The sequence below is a fragment of the Lepidochelys olivacea genome (assembly GCF_965140295.1).
Source record: "Lepidochelys olivacea isolate rLepOli2 genome assembly, chromosome: 6".
Lineage (NCBI taxonomy): Eukaryota > Metazoa > Chordata > Testudines > Cheloniidae > Lepidochelys > Lepidochelys olivacea.
In genome coordinates this window covers 60,388,082-60,409,577 of record NC_140416.1, presented here as the reverse complement: position 1 = coordinate 60,409,577, position 21,496 = coordinate 60,388,082, and the positions used below count along the sequence as shown (strand labels likewise).

The following is a 21,496-nucleotide window of genomic DNA, read 5'->3' as shown; positions in this document are numbered from 1 at the left end:
CCCCGGGCCGGGCCGGGAGCTTGCAAACTTTATAAATTGAGTTTAGGCAGCGCGGCGGGGGAAAGCGAGCGGCCGGCCGGAGGCAGAGCGCGGCGTGGCGGCGGAGCAGGGGGGGAAGGACGCGGAGCAGGGCGCTGGAGGCTGTGCCTGACTTCCCACCCTGTGATCCCTTGCGCCGGGCTCGTGCTGCTCTGCCGCCCTCCGGCCATCGCCCACCATGTCCACGGCGCTGGTGTCCCCGACCATCTTCGACCTGAGCGAAGTTCTGTGCAAGGTAAAGCCGGGGCTCGCCTGGGCGGCGCGCGCGGGGCTGACCGGGCCCCTCGGCCCGGCTCGCTTTAGGGAACGGAGCTTGGGTGGGTCCTTGTTTCTTCGTTCTGGAGCGAAGTTCGGTGCCTGCTTGGACTGGGACTAAACCTGGTCGCCAGCCCTCCCTGGCGCTCGCCTCGTGCGGCGAGGGGCGGCTGTGCTGCCTCGACGATCGTCAGTCAGTTGCGGCTTGCCGTAAACATCCCTCTGCTCGTCTCCCTCCTGAGCTGTGGCTGGCTTGTTTCACCTCTCTCCTGCCCGCCGGGGGCTGGCTTTCCTGCCGCTCCTTGCCCCTAGGAAGGACCGAGCCCAGCCAAGCGACCTCGCTAAATGTTTTGAGCGCCTTTTCGGGGCTGCGGGTTTGTTGGTTGGTTTGGTTTTTTTTGCAAATAGCCTTCTGGAGCCCAGTGAAGTTGTAAAGAGAACTCGTGAATGTGGCCAAACTGTTTGTGAGTTGTTCCCTTTTTCACTGCCTCCTCTTTCTTTCTCTTCTTCCCCCCCCCCAGCCTCTGGGAGGGTGGCCTTTCTAATGTGTTAATCGCTGACTTTCGCGGAGATGTCTGGTTTTAATGATTTCGGGTATGAAATCCCAAGAATCCAGGGAGTCCTGTTCAACTTGTTCAGGACGTTTCCCTTCTCCCTGAGTTCTGTGCTTTTCAAGTGGGAGGATTCGAAAAGCATTGGAAACGGAAACCTTCCTTTCTGTGGCTGCATGTGCCTGGCTTTATAGAGCTGTTTGACGTGGGGAGTTGGTAGAAGGAATTGGAAAGCTTTTTCTTCCGAGTTGTTGCTCGGCCACTTTTAATTGCTCAAGTGTTAGGCTGCTGTAACACGCCTGGTCTTGTTGCTATGATTTTCCCAAGTTAGTTCTGCTTCTGCTCCTACAGCTGCAAATTTACTTTAGGGGCCAAACTATTTGGTGGTGAGGTTCCTTTAATAACCTTTGCAGGCCAGTGTGCTGCACTCACAGCTGCTTCCATTCACTCAATGCAGTTTTACTTTTCTTATTTTCTTCCTCCCCTCCAGATCAGCTTTGTTCCTTCCCGCCCCCCCGTGGATTTATCCTTTGTTTAGCGAAATTCTGTCTACAGACACTTTTTCTTAGTTTCTAATAGAGCTGGTTTTAAAAGGGAAACAAAAGCAGAGTTCTCTACCCCCAACATGCTGATAGTCAAGAAAGTACTTTTCCTCCTACTCCTGAGACTTTTCCTTGTTTTGAAAGGATCAGTGTAGAATGATTACAAATAGAAATTCTAGACTGACTCAGTTTTGTCTCTTTACTTTCTTGAGAGTTGACAATGAAGCTGCACTACTAAAACAGGGCTATGAGCATGAACAAGGGCTGTGCCTCCCCCTTTTAAAAAAAAAAAACAACCTGTTTAATCTGGACAGGTGAAGAGCTTTAAAAAGCTCTGCTTTTCAAAGTAACTGTGACTGTAGCAAACCTGTGTCACTTTTCTCCCCAAACGAGTGTTTTTAATATTTAAAACAGAGTTTGCAGATGAAGTAACTGGTTCCTGATCCCTTCCAGACTTTCCTTGCAGCTCAAAGGCTAATTGCAAAGGAATCCTCTTGTGGTTAGGGGTGAAGACTGGCCTGGATCAGATGAAATGCTATTGCTGTGCTGGAAGAGCAAGAGAAATGGGATTAATTTAGATCAGTAATTAATGCATTTCCAAAAAGTCTCATGCCCCCACCAGTTTCTCACACATACGCCCTGTTCCTGAAGTAGGACTGTCCCAGATAATGCTTCTGTACTTTTCTATAGTACAGAAAATTTACAATTCTCAAAGGTTTCTACAGTAGTCTCGGACACTAGAGGGGTCTATGAACAGGATGGAATAATTCAAAAAAGGAAGTACTGGTTCTTGGGTATGGAAGGGGTCCTGAACCTGGGGGAGATGTGGCTGTGGGACTGGAGGTGGAGCAGGGTGGGCAGTTGCTTGCAGCAGGGGAGGACTGTGTAACTTAGGAAGGAAGAATAGTGGGTTTGGCTCTTGTAGGCAGCGCTAGGTGTGGGTAGGTGGGGCACCCAAGTTACTGCCTAGGGCTGGGGAGGTTATATGTATTGCAGGGTCACTGTGTGGGTAGGTGGGGCTCCTGGCCCTTGCCTAGGGCAAGGGGGTGCCATGTAACAGGATGATTTGCTGTCCTACAGGGTGGGATATTAGAAGCAGGGTTATTTTGCAGAGAGATGTGGCTGGTGAAGATAGAGGCTAGGTTTGATATGATGGGGCTGGATGTGATCAGGGCATTGACTGATGCGTTGCATTGGGAATAGGCTGCAGGGGGGAGCTGGAGCAGGCTGGGTGACTGACTGTCTCTTGCTTTCTCTCCGCAGAGTAACAAGATGTTGAACTACAGCCCTTCAGGTGTTGGAGGGTGTCTGTTGGATAGGAAGGCAGTGGGCACCCCAGCTGGCGGGGGTTTCCCCAGGAGGCACTCGGTCACCTTGCCCAACTCCAAGTTTCACCAGAACCAGCTCCTAAGCAGCCTCAAGGGGGAGCCGGCCCCTGTGCTGGGTCCCAGGGAAAGCCGTTTTCGGGACCGCTCCTTCTCCGAAGGTGGCGAGCGCCTGCTACAGCAGAAGCAGCCCGGGGGACAAATCAACTCGAGCCGCTACAAGACAGAGCTGTGCCGCCCCTTCGAGGAGAACGGTGCCTGCAAATACGGTGACAAGTGCCAGTTTGCCCACGGCATCCATGAGCTGCGGAGCCTAACCCGCCACCCCAAGTACAAGACGGAGCTGTGTCGCACTTTCCACACCATCGGCTTCTGCCCTTATGGGCCTCGTTGTCACTTCATCCACAATGCCGAGGAGCGCCGTGCTGTGGCTGGGGGCCGGGACCCCACCATCGCTGACAGACCCCGCCTCCAACACAGCTTCAGCTTTGCTGGCTTCCCCAGTGCCGCTGCCAATGGGCTGCTGGACAGCCCCACTTCAGTCACCCCACCACCCATGCTGAGCGCTGATGACCTTCTGGGCTCGCCCACCTTGCCAGATTGTGCCAGCAACCCCTTCACTTTCTCCAGCCAGGAGCTGGCCACTCTCTTTGCCCCCAGCATAGGGGTGCAGGTGTCCAGTGGGGGTTCACCCACTGCTTTCCTCTTCAGGCCCATGTCTGAGTCCCCCAACATGTTTGACTCACCCCCCAGTCCTCAGGACTCCCTCTCTGATCAGGAAGGCTATCTGAGCAGCTCCAGCAGCAGCCACAGTGGCTCAGATTCACCCATCCTGGATAACTCGAGACGTCTTCCCATCTTCAGCAGACTCTCCATCTCTGATGACTAAACTGGGGTTTCCTCTTGCCCTCCTCCCACCTTTATTACAATGTTAAGCTGAACCCCCCTCCTTAATGCCCCCCAATCTAAGGGTTAGATGTTAACATAAAGGCTGTCCACTTGCCTGTAGCTGACTCACTGGCTTACACCTTAAGTGCCAAATTACAGTAAAAAGCAATAACCGTTTACAAAATTAGTGCCTTTGAACATTTTCACTGTGACTGTATTACCTCTCTGGCTGCAGAGGGCACCAGCAGCCTCCTTAAAGCTCTGTGCACTTCCAGATGTGCAGGGAATATCCAGAACCAACTGCTCCCTCCACTGGCCACAATAATGCATTGTTCCTTCTCCCCTCCCTTCCCATTGGCCAGTTTCTGCTAGACTTATGGCATGTGGACAGCGCTTAACATCCAACCCTTTTCCCCTTTAAAGACTAATCTTGCCTGGGTCTGCTCAGGTCTGCAGGAAGAAAAGCTGAGAGTGGACAAAGATTGTAACATGAGTGGAACTTGTGATTGGGGGAAAAAGCCAGATGGACTATGAAAGACTTGATTTTGGTGCTAAAAGTTCCCCATGTATACATGTGACATCTTTACAAACAATAAATCAAACCAGAGGGGGTGGGCAAATGGAATTCATTCCACACACGCAAGTTCCGTGTATTCCAAGTTCCAGTAGACATAGCTTTAATGGTTTTGCTCTAGAGTACATTAGATCTATCTTAGAGCACTCACGCCAAGCTTTTTATTATTTTTTTCTGGGTTTTTAATTTTGTATAACTTTTCAGAAATTGGAGAGCAAATTTTGCTTGTCACTGCACAACAATATAAAAAAAGCTTATTTAACTTATCAAAACGTATTTATTGCCGAAACCTATGCTTTTTGTTAATTTTGTTCATATTTATCGGGATGATGAATCCATAGAATATATTCTTTTATGTTTAAATTATGATCTTCCATATTAATCTTAAGATTGTGAAGTGTCTTTTTTCCTTTTTTCCCCCCACAGTTTAATATATTATACTACAATGACATTTTTGTAACTTTACACTTTTTTGGTTATTTTATTTTAAAAAATGAAAAATTAATTTAAAAAAATGCAAAAACTGTGTTTGGATTATTTATTTTAGAATTTCCCCTCTTTTTTTTTTTGTGTTGGACTGCAAATTGAGTTAATGTGTGCTCCTTTGCCTTTTCTCTTCCTCCTCCTCTTCCTCCTTCCCCTCCCCCCTAGGTCATACACACCTGGGCTTTAGAATGTATGTGTATAAGCTCTGTTGTGAGACAGTATGGAAGGAAGACATTTTACTTCCTTTTTTTTGATAGCTTCTTAAAGGAGACAAAAGCCTTTGGCTTAAAGTGCCTATTTGAAGACATTCCAAATGCAGTTTGTCTTTGCCTTTCTGTATTCCAAGTTTGGAGTTTTCCTTGTTGAGGTGAACGGGACTGGCACAAAGAAAACAATGAATGTAATTTTTTCCCCCTGTTACTGTTCACTACATTGCTTTTTTTCCTCTTTGAGTTTATTTAAAAGAATCTCTTTTGTAACGACTGTTTGCAGTTTAAATCAATAAACCCCAAGTTTTTTCAAGAAACTGACAGTGAAATTGGTTTTTCTTGCAAAAACAAGATGCTGTTTTTTTAAGATAGCCACTTAAATATAGAATACTTGCTCCTCCTAACCCACAGTCTGCACAGGGGGCTTTGATACACCATCTCTCCTTCTCTGAGATGAGAATATGCTGATCAAGCTGTTAAACAAGTAAATGTGTGTAGTTCCTTGAAGACTCATGCAGTGGCTTATTCGATCAGGCTTTGTTGATCTTCATGTTTACACTGGGTTCTTCCTCTTGTCTTAACTTTCAAAGTCTCTCAGGCTTTTCCCACAAACTTCCTCTCCTCATATTTGTATCTGGATCTCCTGGCCTGGCTTCCACTCCTGCTCTAAGGGATGGACCTTTCTTGCACCAGGAGAGTATGAGCTATGTTTTGAACTAGACTCTCTGGTAAACTGAAGTTTCTGATTAAATTATTCTAATTACTTTAAGATTTCAGAGTTTGTACATAGTAACTGTGTTCTAGTTAGGCTTTTAGAGGGACTACATATTTTACAAGGTGAAAACACCAACTAAAAGCAGTTGAGTCAAAATGCATAAATAAATCTCATCCCAAATCATAGCCGAACCCTCACCTACTCCTTCAATGCAAAATTTCACTGGCACTCACAGGGACTGCTGAAAGCATATAGTCTTGGGGCGCTTTCTCCCTAGTGATGCTTACAGTGTAACTCTTGTACTCAGACTTGCTTGAGGCTCCTCTACCCATCTGAACATGTTTCAGCATCTTCCCAAGTTGTTGGGGGTGGGAAAACCTACAAAAACATCCATGCTCTCTCTTGCCCCATATCAAGGAAGTTCAGGAGAAAATCTTTCCATGCTTACTGTAGAAGAACATCTTCCTAACATAAAACCTGCAGGACACCTCAGGGCCTATGCTAAACTTCCACCTGTGATATTGGAGGCCCTTTGGACCTAGCATTTCTGTTTCTGCCAAACTGCACTGTATAGGGCCAATTTAAGAGGTAAAGGTGGAGTGGGAGGTGGCTGGTTGAGAGATGGGTTACATTGGATCATGTAAAAGCCATATGGAATTTTATCCAGCAGAACTTCACCTAACTGGTATGCAGTACACACTGCCCATGAGGGAAGAGCTCCAGGCCCAGCCACCATTCTACTAATATTTGACAAATGTCCTTCAAACATACTGCACAGGTTGCAGCGATCTTCTGCTTTATGTTTGCACATTCTCAGTTATGCAAAACTATTCAAGCCTGAAAGACTGTGGTATCTACCATAAGGTGCTTTGCAGCAGTAACTGCTTAACTGTCTCCCCTGAATGTTTAATGGCGGTTTGGTTTAAAAAAAGATAAATGCTTTGAGCGGCAAAGGATCCTTTGGCATATTCCAGGGCGTGAGCATGGAGCTGGAAGCTGCTCACCATTCTGCAGAGTTCTTTGAATGAATGTGCTTTGCCCTGTTAATAATTGATGAAGGAAATAGCTGTGCTACTTGCATGCTGCTCGCTGAGGAATAATTAGGATGCTGTGCTTTAAAAGCAGACCTTTGGGTGTAGTACTTGAGCGGCTCCCCTCGCTGTGCAGGGCCCTAGCGTGCCAGCCTTTGGAAACAGGCCACCATTTGTCTTTGGATGGTTCTGTCTGTCTTGATGACACACCTTTGACAGTTGGTTTTTGTGGGGGTGTTTTGCAATAGTTAAATAGACTAAACTTGAGCCCTGGGTGGACAGGGGAGGGGAAGGAAACACTCTGTAACCTCTCAGAGCAGGCCACACTGCACATTTATTTTGTATGACCTCTTTAATAATGGGAGGCTCCTGGTCTCTGACACCAGTTACTTTGAGTTAGCTGCTATGCTATAGCCAGGCCTATCTTAATGGTGCTGCTGTTCTCCTGGAAGTGGATGAAGCTCAGTTATCCATATTGATCCTTCTAGGTAGCAGCTGACAAATCCAAAACTGTTAAATCATGAGATGAGGGTGATGTGTCATCAATGTTAGGAAGATGAAATTGAGTCACCAAGTGGCTTCATTGCTCCTTTTCTGAGAAGTGCTGGAGGATAGTCTTGGGCAATTGCTCATCTGATCTAAAGGGCCTTGTCTAGTATTGTTGCCTCTCTTCAATTACTATATGCAGTTGTCAAGGTGGGTAATGAAGTATGGGCAATAGTGTCTTCAGTATGCTAATAGCCCACTCAATCTCTTCTGACTTGGTCAGTGTCCTAACATGCAGACTGACGCATGGATGAGAGCCAGCTACCTCAGACTCAGGACAGCTAAGATGAATGCTTACAGGTTGAGGGGAAACAAACTTAGATGGCAGAACCTACCTCAGCAACCCATATTGGTGGGGTTTGCCTGCTGTTCGCTTCTAAGGTTCTCCACCCAGGGCTTTTGGTGGTCCTGAGGTCGCTACTTGAAGTTTAAGTAGCTGTTCAAAAGACTGCTGCTTGCCGTCTCTGCTTGACAAGATTGCATCCATTTCTTTCAGCCCCAGGCCTCACTTGTTCCCTACCTCTGTTGCCTTGAGGTTACTGTCTATAATGTGCTCAACCTTCAAACCATCCCAGAAATTGCAGCTAGTTAGAATAAAGCAGCTTGCTGAGCAGTGATACTTCTCTCCATGCTCTGCATTGGCTACCTGATGTCTGGCGTGTTAAGGGCAGATTTTGATCTGCAAAGTTCTACATGGTTTAGGCCCAACCTGTTTGAGTGACTGCCTCTCCCCCTCTGTGATGGTATAGCAGTTGTAATAGCTGAGGAACTCTAGCTTGTAGTTAGAATCATAGAATATCAGGGTTGGAAGGGACCCCAGAAGGTCATCTAGTCCAACCCCCTGCTCGAAGCAGGACCAATTCCCAGTTAAATCATCCCAGCCAGGGCTTTGTCAAGCCTGACCTTAAAAACCTCTAAGGAAGGAGATTCTACCACCTCCCTAGGTAATGCATTCCAGTGTTTCACCACCCTCCTAGTGAACAAGTTTTTCCTAATATCCAATCTAAACCTCCCCCACTGCAACTTGAGACCATTACTCCTTGTTCTGTCATCTGCTACCATTGAGAACAGTCTAGAGCCATCCTCTTTGGAACCCCCTTTCAGGTAGTTGAAAGCAGCTATCAAATCCCCCCTCATTCTTCTCTTCTGCAGACTAAACAATTCCAGCTCCCTCAGCCTCTCCTCATAACTCGTGTTCTAGACCCCTAATCATTTTGTTGCCCTTCGCTGGACTCTCTCCAATTTATCCACATCCTTCTTGTAGTGTGGGGCCCAAAACTGGACACAGTACTCCAGATGAGGCCTCACCAATGTCGAATAGAGGGGAACGATCACGTCCCTCGATCTGCTCGCTATGCCCCTACTTATACATCCCAAAATGCCATTGGCCTTCTTGGCAACAATGGCACACTGCTGACTCATATCCAGCTTCTCATCCACTGTCACCCCTAGGTCCTTTTCCGCAGAACTGCTGCCTAGCCATTCGGCTCCTAGTCTGTAGCGGTGCATTGGATTCTTCCATCCTAAGTGCAGGACCCTGCATTTATCCTTGTTGAACCTCATCAGATTTCTTTTGGCCCAATCCTCCAATTGGTCTAGGTCCTTCTGTATCCTATCCCTCCCCTCCAGCGTATCTACCACTCCTCCCAGTTTAGTATCATCCGCAAATTTGCTGAGAGTGCAATCTACACCATCCTCCAGATCATTTATGAAGATATTGAACAAAACAAGCCCCAGGACTTGGAATAAACAAGATGGAGCTCTGAAATGCTTTCCTCTCCCCATACTGAGGCATCTTGGTGTGACAGACACCAAATCCAACCTCTCTGGCAAAACATGCAAATTGACTCATCTATTTGCCCAACCTCCTCTGGACGTGAGGCATGCAGAGTGAGGTGGGTTCTTCACGGGGGTGGGAAACCGGTCTCTCTGCTGTCTATTTTTTGATGTGCTGGGTTTAGTCTGTTTTAAATAGATGTAATGTGCCTGGAATATGAAAGGGGAGTGATAAAGCAAAACACGTTTAAAAACAACATCCTGCAAACTCTTGCGTTTCTCTCTTCCTGCTTCTATTTTGCTCTGTCAGTGCAGTATAGTTAAGAGATGAATAAAAGGAAAACTGTCTCCAGCTGTGATTTAAGAACTCGGAGTAAAACAGGAAGGTTGTTACAAGCTCCTCAAGCACCTGGACTCTCTGTCTGTACAGTGCCTACCCCAATGGGACCCTGGTCTATGACGGGGCCTCTAGCTGCTACCACAATATAAACAGAGAATGCAATGAGCTGCCCAGGTAAGGCTGTCTTAGAAAGCAGAATGCGCATGTGCAAAAGGACATGTAGGAGGTTGCTGCTAAATGATGTGGGTGGGTAGAGCAAATCCATACAACACTTTATAAACAGAGGTTGGAGCAGGGATCGGGCCTTCTTGTGTTCACACAGTACTAACTTTCCGTTGCTGTTGCGGGTGCTACAAGCAGCAATGAACTGGCTCTCCAGAAATGCCTCAAGAACGGGTGGAGTGTTGTGAGGAGGATCTGGGGTGGGAAGAATACCAGGAGCCTTTGAATCTGAGTCTGGAGAGCAGGGGCTTGGGGAACCTATAGAGAGAGGAGCTGCAACAGTGAGAGAAAATTGGGGGAGGGGTTGGTTTCCAACGCTGATGTAAAGGAGTAGTGTTGCAGAGGTGTGGATGGACAGACGCACATGGGCGAGGAGAGGGAGTCCAGAGCAAAAGACAATGCTCAGGTTGCAAACCATGGAAGCCAATGGAAGGGCTGAGTTGAGATGAAATTCTGCTTGGGGAGGCGCCTCATGCCCAAAGAACCATGTCTGTTTTTGACAGGTTTCAGAGTAACGGCCGTGTTAGTCTGTATTCGCAAAAAGAAAAGGAGTACTTGTGGCACCTTAGAGACTAACCAATTTATTTGAGCATGAGCTTTCGTGAGCTACAGCTCACTTCATCGGATGCATACTGTGGAAACTGCAGAAGACATTATATACACAGAGACCATGAAACAACACCTCCTCCCACCCCACTCTCCTGCTGGTAATAGCTTATCTAAAGTGATCACTCTCCTTACAATGTGTATGATAATCAAGTTGGGCCATTTCCAGCACAAATCCAGGTTTTCTCACACACACACACACCATTTCCCCCCCCCCCTCAAAAACACACACACACACACACACACAAACTCACTCTCCTGCTGGTAATAGCTTATCCAAAGTGACCACTCTCCCTACAATGTGCATGATAATCAAGATGGGCCATTTCCAGCACAAATCCAGGTTTTCTCACCCCCACCCCCACCCCCATACACACACAGACTCACTCTCCTGCTGGTAACAGCCCATCCAAAGTGACCACTTTCCCCACAATGCGCAGGATAATCAAGGTGGGTCATTTCCAGCTCAAATGCAGGTCTTCTCACTACCACCCCCCACACACAAACTCACTCTCCTGCTGGTAATAGCTCATCCAAACTGACCACTCTCCGTACTCTGTCTGTTTTTGAAAGTTGCAGGAAATGGAAAGCCAGACAATGTGGGTCGGGGACAAGTCACAGAAGTCGAAAAATGGTCTGAGGAGTAACAGCAGTAGCTATGGTTATTATACGCAGTGAAAAGACGAGTGGAGTGAAAAGTAGATGGAAAAACAACTGAGGGCCAAGAATGGAGTCTTGTTGGGACAACAGAGAACTGGGTCCAGAGGAGGAGCCCATACTGGAGACAGTTTGGTAAGAACAGAGCCAGAATAGGAGGGAAGTGCAGGAATCATTGCATTGGTTGGGGGGCTAAGTCTAGGGAGAAGGAGTGCTCCATGATGCCAAAGGCTGCACTGAGGTAAGGAAGGAGGAATTGAGACAGCTCCTGTCTTTCCTCAAGAAATGGGAGTTCAGGTAGGCACCCTAGTAACATGAGAATCCTGTCAGCAAAGATTTGGGAATGGAACTTCACTTAGAACTTTGAAAAGGGCCAATTTAATCCGGATCATTAGAAGATGATACTGTGCAGTGGTGTACGTTATCCTTTGTTCTGAGACTCTGTGGCTCCATGTCTGCTTTTCACAAAGCCTGTATGTTTTCTCTAGAAAACTTCCAATTAAAAAAAGTTCTTTAAAACACCCTAAATCAATACCTGCTGTGCTGAGACTAAGCCCCTCAGGCAGCATTGTAGCTAATTTATAACCTCCCCTTCTGAATGAAGGGGGGTTCTGCTGGAAACAGACACATTAAGCATAGGCAAGGGCATTGAGGAATACAATTCTGCAGTAAACCAGGGAGGAAATGGGAATGTGGGTGGGTGGCTGCCAGGTGTGACAGTTTCTTATGTTTCCTCATGGGGAGACCAGAACTCCTGTTTGGTTAGCACAGCTTTCTGGGCTGGGTGGGGTTTATTATACTGCAAATGTTTGGAATTCTAATTTTCCAAAGATTTTTAATGTTGTTTTGTTGTTAGCATTCTCTGCACCTCTTCTTGGTGACATGGCTTTAATCAAAACTGTGCTGCTTTACAGGGATGCAAAGGATGAGCTTGGAGCTCTCGTTCCTTCTGCAAATTAATCTTTTTACGGTTTTATTTTTATGTCCTCCTCCACCCACCCACCCACCACTACCACTTGCTCAACACATGGAAGTGAAACTTCTCCATTTAACGTTCTCCAGGCTTTATAACTGTCTGTGTAGCACATGGCTCCAGCTACACAACTGTCACAGAGGTCAGAGCCTGTGAGGTGGTGTTTCCCTCCCAGTTTCTAAATGGATGTTGGTATGTTGTAAAAAGAAGAATGGGAACCAGTGGAAACAAATTTATATTTCTTAGCTTTTCAAATCCTATTGCCCCTCTTTGGTGGCATCGGGCAAAAATGCTTTGAAACTGGAATGCCCACCGTGATAGCACTGGGCTTTCAACAGCCCACCATCCTAGATGTGAGAGTCATGGGGAAGTTTAGCCATGTGTCTTGCCATCTCTCTGGAGTTTTATATCCTACATGGAAAAGGAGGGGGGATACAATTGGGATATATTGTACTGCCCAGGTAGAAGTAATACTTAGCGCTTCTTTAGGTTTCCTTTCACATGTGGATCTGGAAGCACTTTACTAAAATGCTGAGCATTTCTTAAGGTAGGCAAATATCACTGTACCTATTTCATAGATGCAGAAACTGAACTACAAAGCAGTTAAATCAAGTGACTTGATCAAGTTACACAGTCTGTCAGCAGAAGAGCTAGGAAAAGGACTTCTGACTTCTACCTTTCTGTTTTAATCTTTAGACCATGGCAAATATTTCCTGTACAGATGCCAATGTTGATTCACAGGACAAGGATGTGGAACACAAGTAATAGAAATGCCAGTACTGCTTAGGTCTATAGTCACAGACCCTGAAAAAGAGACTAGAGTACATGGAACAAAAGCAAGCAAAGTTATTTTTAAATGCTTTTGATATATGTGCTTTTAAGGAATTTCTTGGAAGACATGCTTGGAAGATATCAGCATTTACCCTCCTAATGACTGGGGAGAGTGAGATTCCACTGCCGTTCCCGCTTTTAGTTAAGGAGGCTATACGAATCCTGGTTTCGGCATGACTCTGCAGTCATGTGACCATGGAATGTCATGGAGTAGTCATGTCAACAATAGAGTAGTCATGTCCTTTAAGAAGTGCAGTAGTTCCCTGAAAAATTCCATTCTCGTTTTCTCTCATCACCTCCAGATCTGATATGTTCAGTTTGTAAATCAAGCTTTTTTTTTTTTTTTCTTTTCTGCCAGCCCTAAAAATTCATCCTGGATCTAAAAGTAAAGACTGACTCCAGCTTGCTCCCTCTTACCTCTGCTAGCCCAGCATGTCTCACAGCAGTAGAAAACCAGTAATAACTTTGTTCACTAAGTTCAGCCAATAGTCAGCTGAGCGCACACTGGGAACAGATCTGTTGAATGAGAGATCTGCCATTGTTACGGTCACTTTTCTGACAATAACAGCACTTTATGATGGGTGTGAACAGCTGGAAAAGTTGTCTTTTTAAAAAACAAAAACAGTTTGTGATAACTTTAAAACAGGCAGTTGGAGGAGTGAGCATCGTGATGGAAATGGGAGGCAGGAGGCCTGCTGGGTTATCATATCATTAGGGTTGGCAAGGACTTCTAGTGAGTCATCTAGACCATCCCTCTGACTACGGCAGGATTGATTTCATTATCCCGAAACCACCTCGGATACAGATAGCTGTCTAGTGTTAACCTTGAATGCTTCCACTCCCGACAAGCCCACAGAATTCCCTCAGCGGCATGTTCCATTGCTCAAGCTGTCCTAATGTTTACATATTTATCCTAATATTTACCTTGAATTTATCCTGTTGTAGTTTAAGTCCATTTATTTCTTGCCCTGTCCTTTTTGGCTAATCAAAATAGAACACTACCCTCTTGATAACATCTCTTTACATCCCTAACCTGGGTTAAGAAGAGCAGAATAACTGCCAAGATGGAGATAGATACTATCCTTCTACTAATACAACCAGATACAGCATTTAACCTTGATCACAGCATCACATTGCTGATTTTTCTTCAGTTTGTTATCTTCTGAGGCCTGTGACACTTCTCTGTAGCACTCCTGCCTAGCCAGTGCTCGCCCATGTCATGTTTGTGTGATGATTATTCCTTTGCTGAATTTCATTTTTCTTTTCCGCTCTATTAAGAGCCTGCTCTGATTGTACTACTATCCTTCAAAGTATTTGGAACCCTCCAAGCAGCCCACCTGCTGAAGGTTTAGGTAATGTACTGTGGCAGTGGATAATACTTGATGCTTCAGTGTAGGTTGCACCTCTGAGCCCCATAGCACCTGGTCACTTGTACAGTCCTCCTCTTGAAGGAAAAAAATACTTCTTGTCTCTGGGGTGCTCAAACCCTGAACATAAGAGCCAGTTTAATCCCTCTTACCATGAATTCGCATAGTTATAACTGTCATAATGGTCATAAAATTATCCAGCCTCTTAAAAAAATCACCCATAGGGGAGGTCACAAGGTCCAGTACTATCAGCTGAGTTCCGAAGGGTGACCATACACTATGTAAAGACGTAGTACCTTTTGTTTGCTCTGAGTGTACTGCCCTTTAGGGTTATCGACCGATTCTTTTGGGCTCGTATTATTGGCCAGAATAAGAGAGAGGGATGTTTCACTTTTCGCTGTGTCCTTCATAATTTTGAATACACCAATCAAGTCTCCTTTGCTATTTTACCTTTTTATCCCAAATAATCCTAGTTTATATAATCTCTCGTCAAATGTAAATCCCACCTAGACCTCTAACAACTTTATTGCTTTTCAATGGATATTTTTTAACCTCTTTGTAATGGGGCAGCTGCCCCACTCCATGAGAGAAAAGGCTGGAACAGGCCAGAAAGGCTGTGCAGACCAGCTGCCAGTCAGCAAAGGCTTGTGAAAAGCCAATCAGGGCAAAGAAAGAGGCAACCAAAATTAGACACACACACTTCCAAAAGAGTTCATCATAACTGTCAGAACATTTAAAATCACTTTTAATGCAGCCAGGAGTACCATCTAATTTTTAAGCTGCTTCTCTGTATTGGACAGGCTACTTGATTTAACTATTAATGAAGGTCAAGATTTTCAAACCCGAGTTCTTAAAATCAGACTCCTAAATTCATATTTAGGTTCACAGGAGTTGCCATACTAGATCAGACCCACAGTCCATCCAGTTCAATATCCTGTCTCTGACCATGGCCACATAGAAACTGTACGTAGATTTGTAAATAATTTTTATACTTCATAGCTTTTATATTAGTATAGTTTAGTTAGTATAGCTTGTTTTTCCCCATCCTGGGGACTCCCTACCTGTGGTCTAGGGCTCTGGCTTCTGGCCTGGCTGGGGGTGGGGCCTTGGGGGGGAACAGGAGGAGCAGAGGTGGGGCCATTGAGAGGGGCTGAGCCTCGTGGCAAGGGGGGACTAAAGCCCATCTCAGTCCCCCACCAAGAAGAGGCTGGCACTGCCAGCAGTGGCTGGTGGTACCGCTTCACGCTTGCCCGAGACTTGCAGTTTGGGGGGAGCAACGCAACCTCCCTGCCTCCCAAATTATGCCCATGTTAAAAAGTGGATAGGCATGCCTCTCCCCTATCCTTGAGTGTTCTACCCCCAGCATTCAGCCACATCTCCACAGAAATATCAAAGGGCCAGAGGCCTTGATTCTTGGCCCCCTTTACCACCATGACCTCTACTCATTCCCAGCCATCTGCAAAGGGCTGTTTTTGCATCTCGTTTTTTACCCGCCTTCTACCAAAGATGCCACAACCTCTTCCCCCATTATATTCAGAGACCATCCTGCAGTCTTCACCCACAGTTGGGACTTGATCATGACAGACAGTTGGGTCTTGGATATTATCTGTCAAGAATACTCCATGGAGTTCCTCTCCCTTCGCCCTTCAGGGACCACTCTCTCAAGGTGATTCTTCATCAAGAGGTGGACTCCTTTCTACAACAAGTGGCAATAGAGCACATCTCACCTCAGTATCAAAGGAGAGGGTTCTATTCCCAGTATTTCCTAGTCCTCCAAAAAAATGGAGGATGGATACCCATTCTGGACCTTCAACAACTAACCATCTTTATCAGAAAGTCGAAATTCAGGATGCTTACATTATCATCGATAATTCCCTCCCTATGGGAGGAGATGTAGTTCATGGCTCTCGACATGAAGGATGCATACTTTCATGTAGACATACCTCCTTCCCACAGAAGGTTTCTGCAGCTTGTGGTGGGCCAAGAATATTTTAGTTCAGAGTCCTTCCCTTTGGGTTAGCAACAGCACCCAGAGTGTTTACAAAAGTTTTTTCTGTGGTGCCACTCCAAATGAGATATCAGAGTTACACAGTTTCCCCATATCTGGACGATTGGCTCTCAGTAGGTCACTCGTGCCAAGAGTGGCAATGGGTTTTCTGCTCCATCTTCTAGCAACTCTGGACATCTGCCTAAACAAAGAAAAGTTTATTTTATCACCCACACAGAAAATAAACTTAATCGGCATGACACTGGACTCTGTTTCCATGAAAGCTTTCCTTCCCACAGAAAGATTTCAGTTAATGAGCAGCAGAGATAGTCTGGATTACTCGCAGACCAAGAACTACAGTCAGAACGTGCCTTTTAGGCCACATGGCTATGTGTGCTTGTGAGATGCCGTTCACCAAGCTTCATTTATGATGTCTGCAGGCTTTGTTCTGGTCTGTCTACATTCCAATGATCACATCAATTTCAGGGTGTCTGTTCCTGCCAGAGCCATCGCCTTTCTTGCCTGGTGGTTGAACCTGGAGAGCGTGAGAGTGGGTGTTCCCTTCAACACTCCTATCCCCACTGCCATCATCACTTCCCTTCTGGGTTGGGGTGCTCACCTGAACAACCGCACTGCACAAGGCACATGGACCCCACGAGAGGCAGGTTGCACATCAACATAACAGAACTGCTCGGGGCAGGGCAGGAGCAGCAGGAACAAGGTAGCACGGGGTGAACATGAGCACTGAGCATCCAGCAAGGTGCTGCTGCTGCTGACTTAAGAGCTGGCCTGCTGGCCCCTCCAGCCAATTAGGTGGTCTGGCTAATCAGGCAGCCTGCTGTTGGCCAACTGTACTAATGAAGCTGCCTGGAGATTAGCTCTGCTGCGGGCCCTGATTCCTGACAGAGTGGAACCACGCTTTAATATTACCAGCAACTAGCACCCACTGTCTGCCTCTTCCTCCATATGGAAAATCGTATCGATCTTTATACCAGTCCCTGGGACGTCCACGGACAGCTCTTGACTCTGAAGAGTAGCCGTTAACTTTGTTTCCTATTACTTAACTGACTTTTAATGCATGAAAAACTTTGCCCCTTGACCTCTGGTTATTTATTTTCTGTTATAGTTGTTTCTAAGAGACCTTTATCAAAAGGTGTTTGAAAATTCATGGGACCACAGTCTGTTTATTGGGTCACCCTTATCTGCTCTTTCAGTTGCCTTTCTAATGCAGACTATGGCTGTATTCTCACATGCAAAATGATTAGCAACTGAAACCACGCAGTGTGATAAAACTTTATCCCTGCACCCCAGAAGGGGTTACGGTGAGAACATGGTTGGAAAGTGAGTCAGAGTAGGTGTGTAGTAAAGGACAGGAATGAGTGCAGGCAGCATATGAGCCGCGTTCTCTTTGGATTCAGTTCAAGCACAAAGCGTATGTTGTGCTTGCTGTGTGGTAGTTCAGCTGACAGGAAGTTGCAGAGGTCTGCTGAAGAGAGAGAGGCCACTCTCCTCCCTTCCCCCGCCCCCCCAGCCCTCCCTAATCAGCAAGTTCTGCAGGAGGCAGAAGGAGCTGATTCAGTTTAGTTACCTTATTATAGAGAGTGCTTAGGAGAAGGGGGAGGAAGAAATAGTGTCCATTTTCTGAAGCTAATTTAAGTCTCAGTGGTATCAGCAAAAAAACGAGGAGTCCTTGTGGCACCTTAGAGACTAACAAGTTTATTTGGGCATAAGCTTTCATGGGCTAGAACCCACTTCATCAGATGCATCTAGTGGAAAATACAGAAGCAGGTATAAATATATGAAAGGATGTGGGTTGCTTGCGAAAGCTTATGCCCAAATAAATTTGTTAGTCTTTAAGGTGCCACAAGGACTCCTCTTTTTTTTTTTTTTTTTGTTGTTGTTGTTGCTAATTTAAGTCCTCATTGTCATCTGCAGAGCAAGCCATGATGGATCCATCTCTGGGTGCACCGGAGTCTGGCCACATCTGCTTAGGATTTCACAAGCAGAGAACAGACCCTGCATTAAAGCTGGGAGAATATGTTGAGGTAATGTGTTCCTGGGCTACGGCCCTAAACTTCCACAGCATGTGGCAAACTACTGGCAAACAATAATCAGACACTCGCTCTCTTTTCCTAACTGTGTTTTTATTTCCCCTGCTTCTCTCCTGTCCTCCAGTGTACCTAGCAGGTATTCTCTGCCCAAGGCAGGGCAAAGTCTACTATCATCTCTGCTCCTGATAATCCATCTCCATTAGTTGTTCTCATTCTTACTGTAGGGCAAAGGTCTTTCCTGTCCGTCCACCCACGTCGGCCACTCTCAGCTCACTGCAGGCCCTTCAGCACTGTTCTCCTGTTCATCCATCTGTAGCAGCTATTTGTAGCCCTGCTGCTGGGACAGGTCTCTCCAGCATTGCTTCTGCCCATTCATCCATCTCCACCATTCCCAGCCCCACTGCAGAGCAAAAGCCGGTTTGGTGTTGCTCTTCCTGCCCATCCAGTTGAAGGGCTTTTCTGGAATTTCAGCAGCTTGGACAATGCTAGTTGGGCTGGGTGTGACATTTAGATAACTGTGTCTTTGCTCACCATCACTACGGTAAAAGCTGTTAGTGACAAATGTCCTTATTGGCATCATGTGTGGGTCCTTTGTCAGAATTGCTGCCACGAACTGTATGACTATGAAGTGGTGTCCAGTGTCTGAGTGGCCTCCTTTTCCTGCCCTCACTTCTCAAAATAATAGCTTCCTGGGGGAAGAGACTGAGTGGTGTACTACACCAAAAGATTTCTCCTGTATCCCTCTGGTTCCTCCTCAGATGCCACGTGGATTTATATTTTTGGAACCAAATCTTGTCTGGAGACTAATTCCAAGGCCCTCTGCTAGCATTCGAGGTCTGTGTGCATTTCTTGTGGCAGGTACACCCAGCCTTTGGGTAGTATAGGATGCACATCAAGCTCTTCTATCTCATAACATGCCTGCTGACCACCTAGCTCAGCTGCACATGCGGTAGTGGAGTTTGGACTGTCCTTCATTTTCCTCTGGGCCCCCATATTAAGCATGGCTATTTCAATTAACTCACCCTATCATTCCTCCTTCTTCTTAACTGGCCCAATTCACTCCGAGCCAACTCTCCCCCACAAAAGCACACAGATGAACAAAATTTTCCAAGAAAACTGTACATGTGATTTTTGATTTCTTAGGGCCAAATGCTACAATTCTCAGCTGTAAGCTGGAAACTCCGTAGGACAAGGAAATGTCTTTTGACATGTCTATAGACAGCATCAGGCACACCAGTGATGCTGTAATAGTCAGTCACAGACAAATTGCATTGTTAAGTTGGAGCTAAGGTAGTGATCACGTATCAATAACTTAAGGCTAAAAAAAATTACAAGAATGTTGTAAAAACAACGAGGAGTAGTTGTGGCACCTTAGAGACTAATACATTTATTTGGGAATAAGCTTTTGTGGGCTAAAACCAGTGGTGAGCTGGAGCCAGTTCGCACTGGTTTGCTAGAACCGGTTGTTAAATTTAGAAGCCCTTGTAGAACCGGTTGTTCCGCTTCTAAATTTAACCGGCCTTAGGCACCTGGAGCACCCAAGGGGAAAATTAGGCACCCACCTTCGGCACCAAATGCACCCAGCCCTGGAGCACCCAAGGGGAAAATTTGGTGGGTGCAGAGCACCCACCGGCAGCTCCCCACCCCACCCCCGGCCCCAGCTCACCTTCGCTCCGCTTCCAGCTCCTCCCCTGAACGCACCGCCCCGCTCTGCTTCTCCGCCCCCCGAGGCTTCCTGCGAATCAGCTACTCCCACGGGAAGCTGGGGCAGGCTGAGAAGCAGGCCACGGCTTCCCGCTCAGGCCCAGGGAGGCGGAGGTGAGCTGGGGCAGGGGGGCACGAGCAGGGCTGCCCGCGCCACAGCAGGTAACCCCCCCGGGGGGGGGGCGCGCAGGGGAACCGCTCCCTGCCCCAGCTCACCTCGGCCTGAGCGGGAAGCCGCGGCCTGCTTCTCAGCCCTCCCAGGCTTCCTGCCGAACAGCTGATTCGTGGGAAGCTGGGGGGCAGAAGCAGAGCGGGGCAGCGCGTTCAGCGGAGGAGGCGGAGCGGAGGTGAGGTGAGCTGGGGCCACGCGCGGGGTGGGGAGCTGCCAGTGGGTGCTCTGCACCCACCAAATTTTCCCTGTGGGGGCTCCAGCCATGGAGCACCCAGGGAGTCGGCACCTAAGTCGCCACTTTTGATGTGATCAGTGGGGGAGCAGCCGCTCCCCCTGCTCCCCCCCAGCTACACTCCCCCACCCCTAGGAGCCAGAGGGACCTGCCGTATGCTTTCTGGGAGCTGCCCCAGGTAAGCACCGCCAGGACTCCCCACCTCGCCCCCCGGCAGGTCTCTCTGGCTCTTAGGGGCAGGGTGGGCACCCACTACGGTGGCCCACGAGACCCTCCTGCCCGGTTCTGGGGGCAGTCATGGGACAGGGGAGGAGGGTGGATGGGGCAGGGGTCCTGGGGAGGTGCATCAAGGAACACAGGGGGTTGGATGGGGCAGGAGTCCTGCGGGGTGGGGGTGGGCAACGACCCCCTCATGGAGTGAGGAGGGAACCCATTGTTAAGATTTTGGCAGCTCATCACTGGCTAAAACCCACTTCATCAGATTCATGAAGTGGAAAATACAGTAGGTACGTATATATACACACTACATGAAAAGATGGGAGTTGCCTTACCAAGTGGGGGGGTCAGTGCTAACGAGACAATTCAATTAAAGTGGAAGTGGGCTGTTCTCAATAGTAGAATACCAAGGAAGGAAAAATCACTTTTGAATGTTGTAGTCATCACTCATCAGCAAAGAAACAAAGAAACAGCTTTAATAAACTCCAAACATTAGAAATCCAGGAAACTCAGAGTCAAGATTGAATTGAAAAGAATGTCAAACATGGATGCATGAAAATACACAGTTAAGGCCCCTATACAGCCTTAATTCTTCACCTGACTGATGGCAGACTCTGCCCTTGCCTTCTGTGTTCCTTTTATACCTAGGGCCTGATCTTACTCATGTGAGTTTGCAGGATCAGGCATTGTGTTATTTTTTAACCAATTACCTGTTCTCAGTTCAAAGACTAAGGCTGAGGTCATCTTGTTTGGAAAAGCCACTGTATTTCCTATCCCACTTCCCTTCTTCAACTTTCTCACAAGGTCTCTAATAAGAAACATATAGTTTTTGGAGAAATCTACATTTGGAGAGGACATTGCACTTGTACAGCTTGTACTGACAGGCATGTAAGACACTCATTGGAAGTGTGAAGTTTTGTCACCACATTAACCTTTGCTCTTTTCATATAGGTGCAATAATTCCCTAGGTGGGCAGAGCAGGTTTGTACATATAAACACATTAGCACTGTATTTACTGATAATTGTTTAACTGTTGTCACATGGAGCTTTAATGAAGAATGGGAAATAGTGCAAATCCTTTTTTTTTTTTTTTCCCTGTGGCCAGCAAGTAAAAAGGCCGGAGTTGGCACAATCACTGAATACTTAGGAGTTAGAAATTCTAGTATTTGTGGTCACTGATTAGATCAGACTTTGTTATGAA

The 21,496-nt window shown here is 46.8% G+C and overlaps 1 protein-coding gene and 1 long non-coding RNA gene across 3 annotated transcripts in view; both read left to right on the top strand.

Annotated features, from left to right (window-relative positions):
• The first annotated feature begins 49 nt into the window (after positions 1-49).
• ZFP36L1 (ZFP36 ring finger protein like 1) lies at positions 50-5,186 on the top strand. The gene is made up of 2 exons (XM_084632733.1): positions 50-274; positions 2,651-5,186. The coding sequence occupies exons 1-2, from the start codon at positions 218-220 to the stop codon at positions 3,599-3,601; spliced, it is 1,008 nt and encodes a 335-aa protein (XP_084488859.1). The 5' UTR covers positions 50-217; the 3' UTR covers positions 3,602-5,186.
• A 4,094-nt stretch (positions 5,187-9,280) lies between these two features.
• LOC311522190 overlaps positions 9,281-21,496 on the top strand; it is a 168,933-nt gene continuing 156,717 nt past the window's right edge. The window contains exons 1-2 of one of the 2 annotated variants that reach the window (XR_014712069.1): positions 9,281-9,451; positions 17,856-17,965. This is a non-coding gene — a long non-coding RNA (uncharacterized lncRNA). Of the gene's footprint in view, positions 9,452-17,855; positions 17,966-21,496 lie in introns of those variants that run through there. The other variant, XR_014712070.1, reaches the window with a different exon arrangement.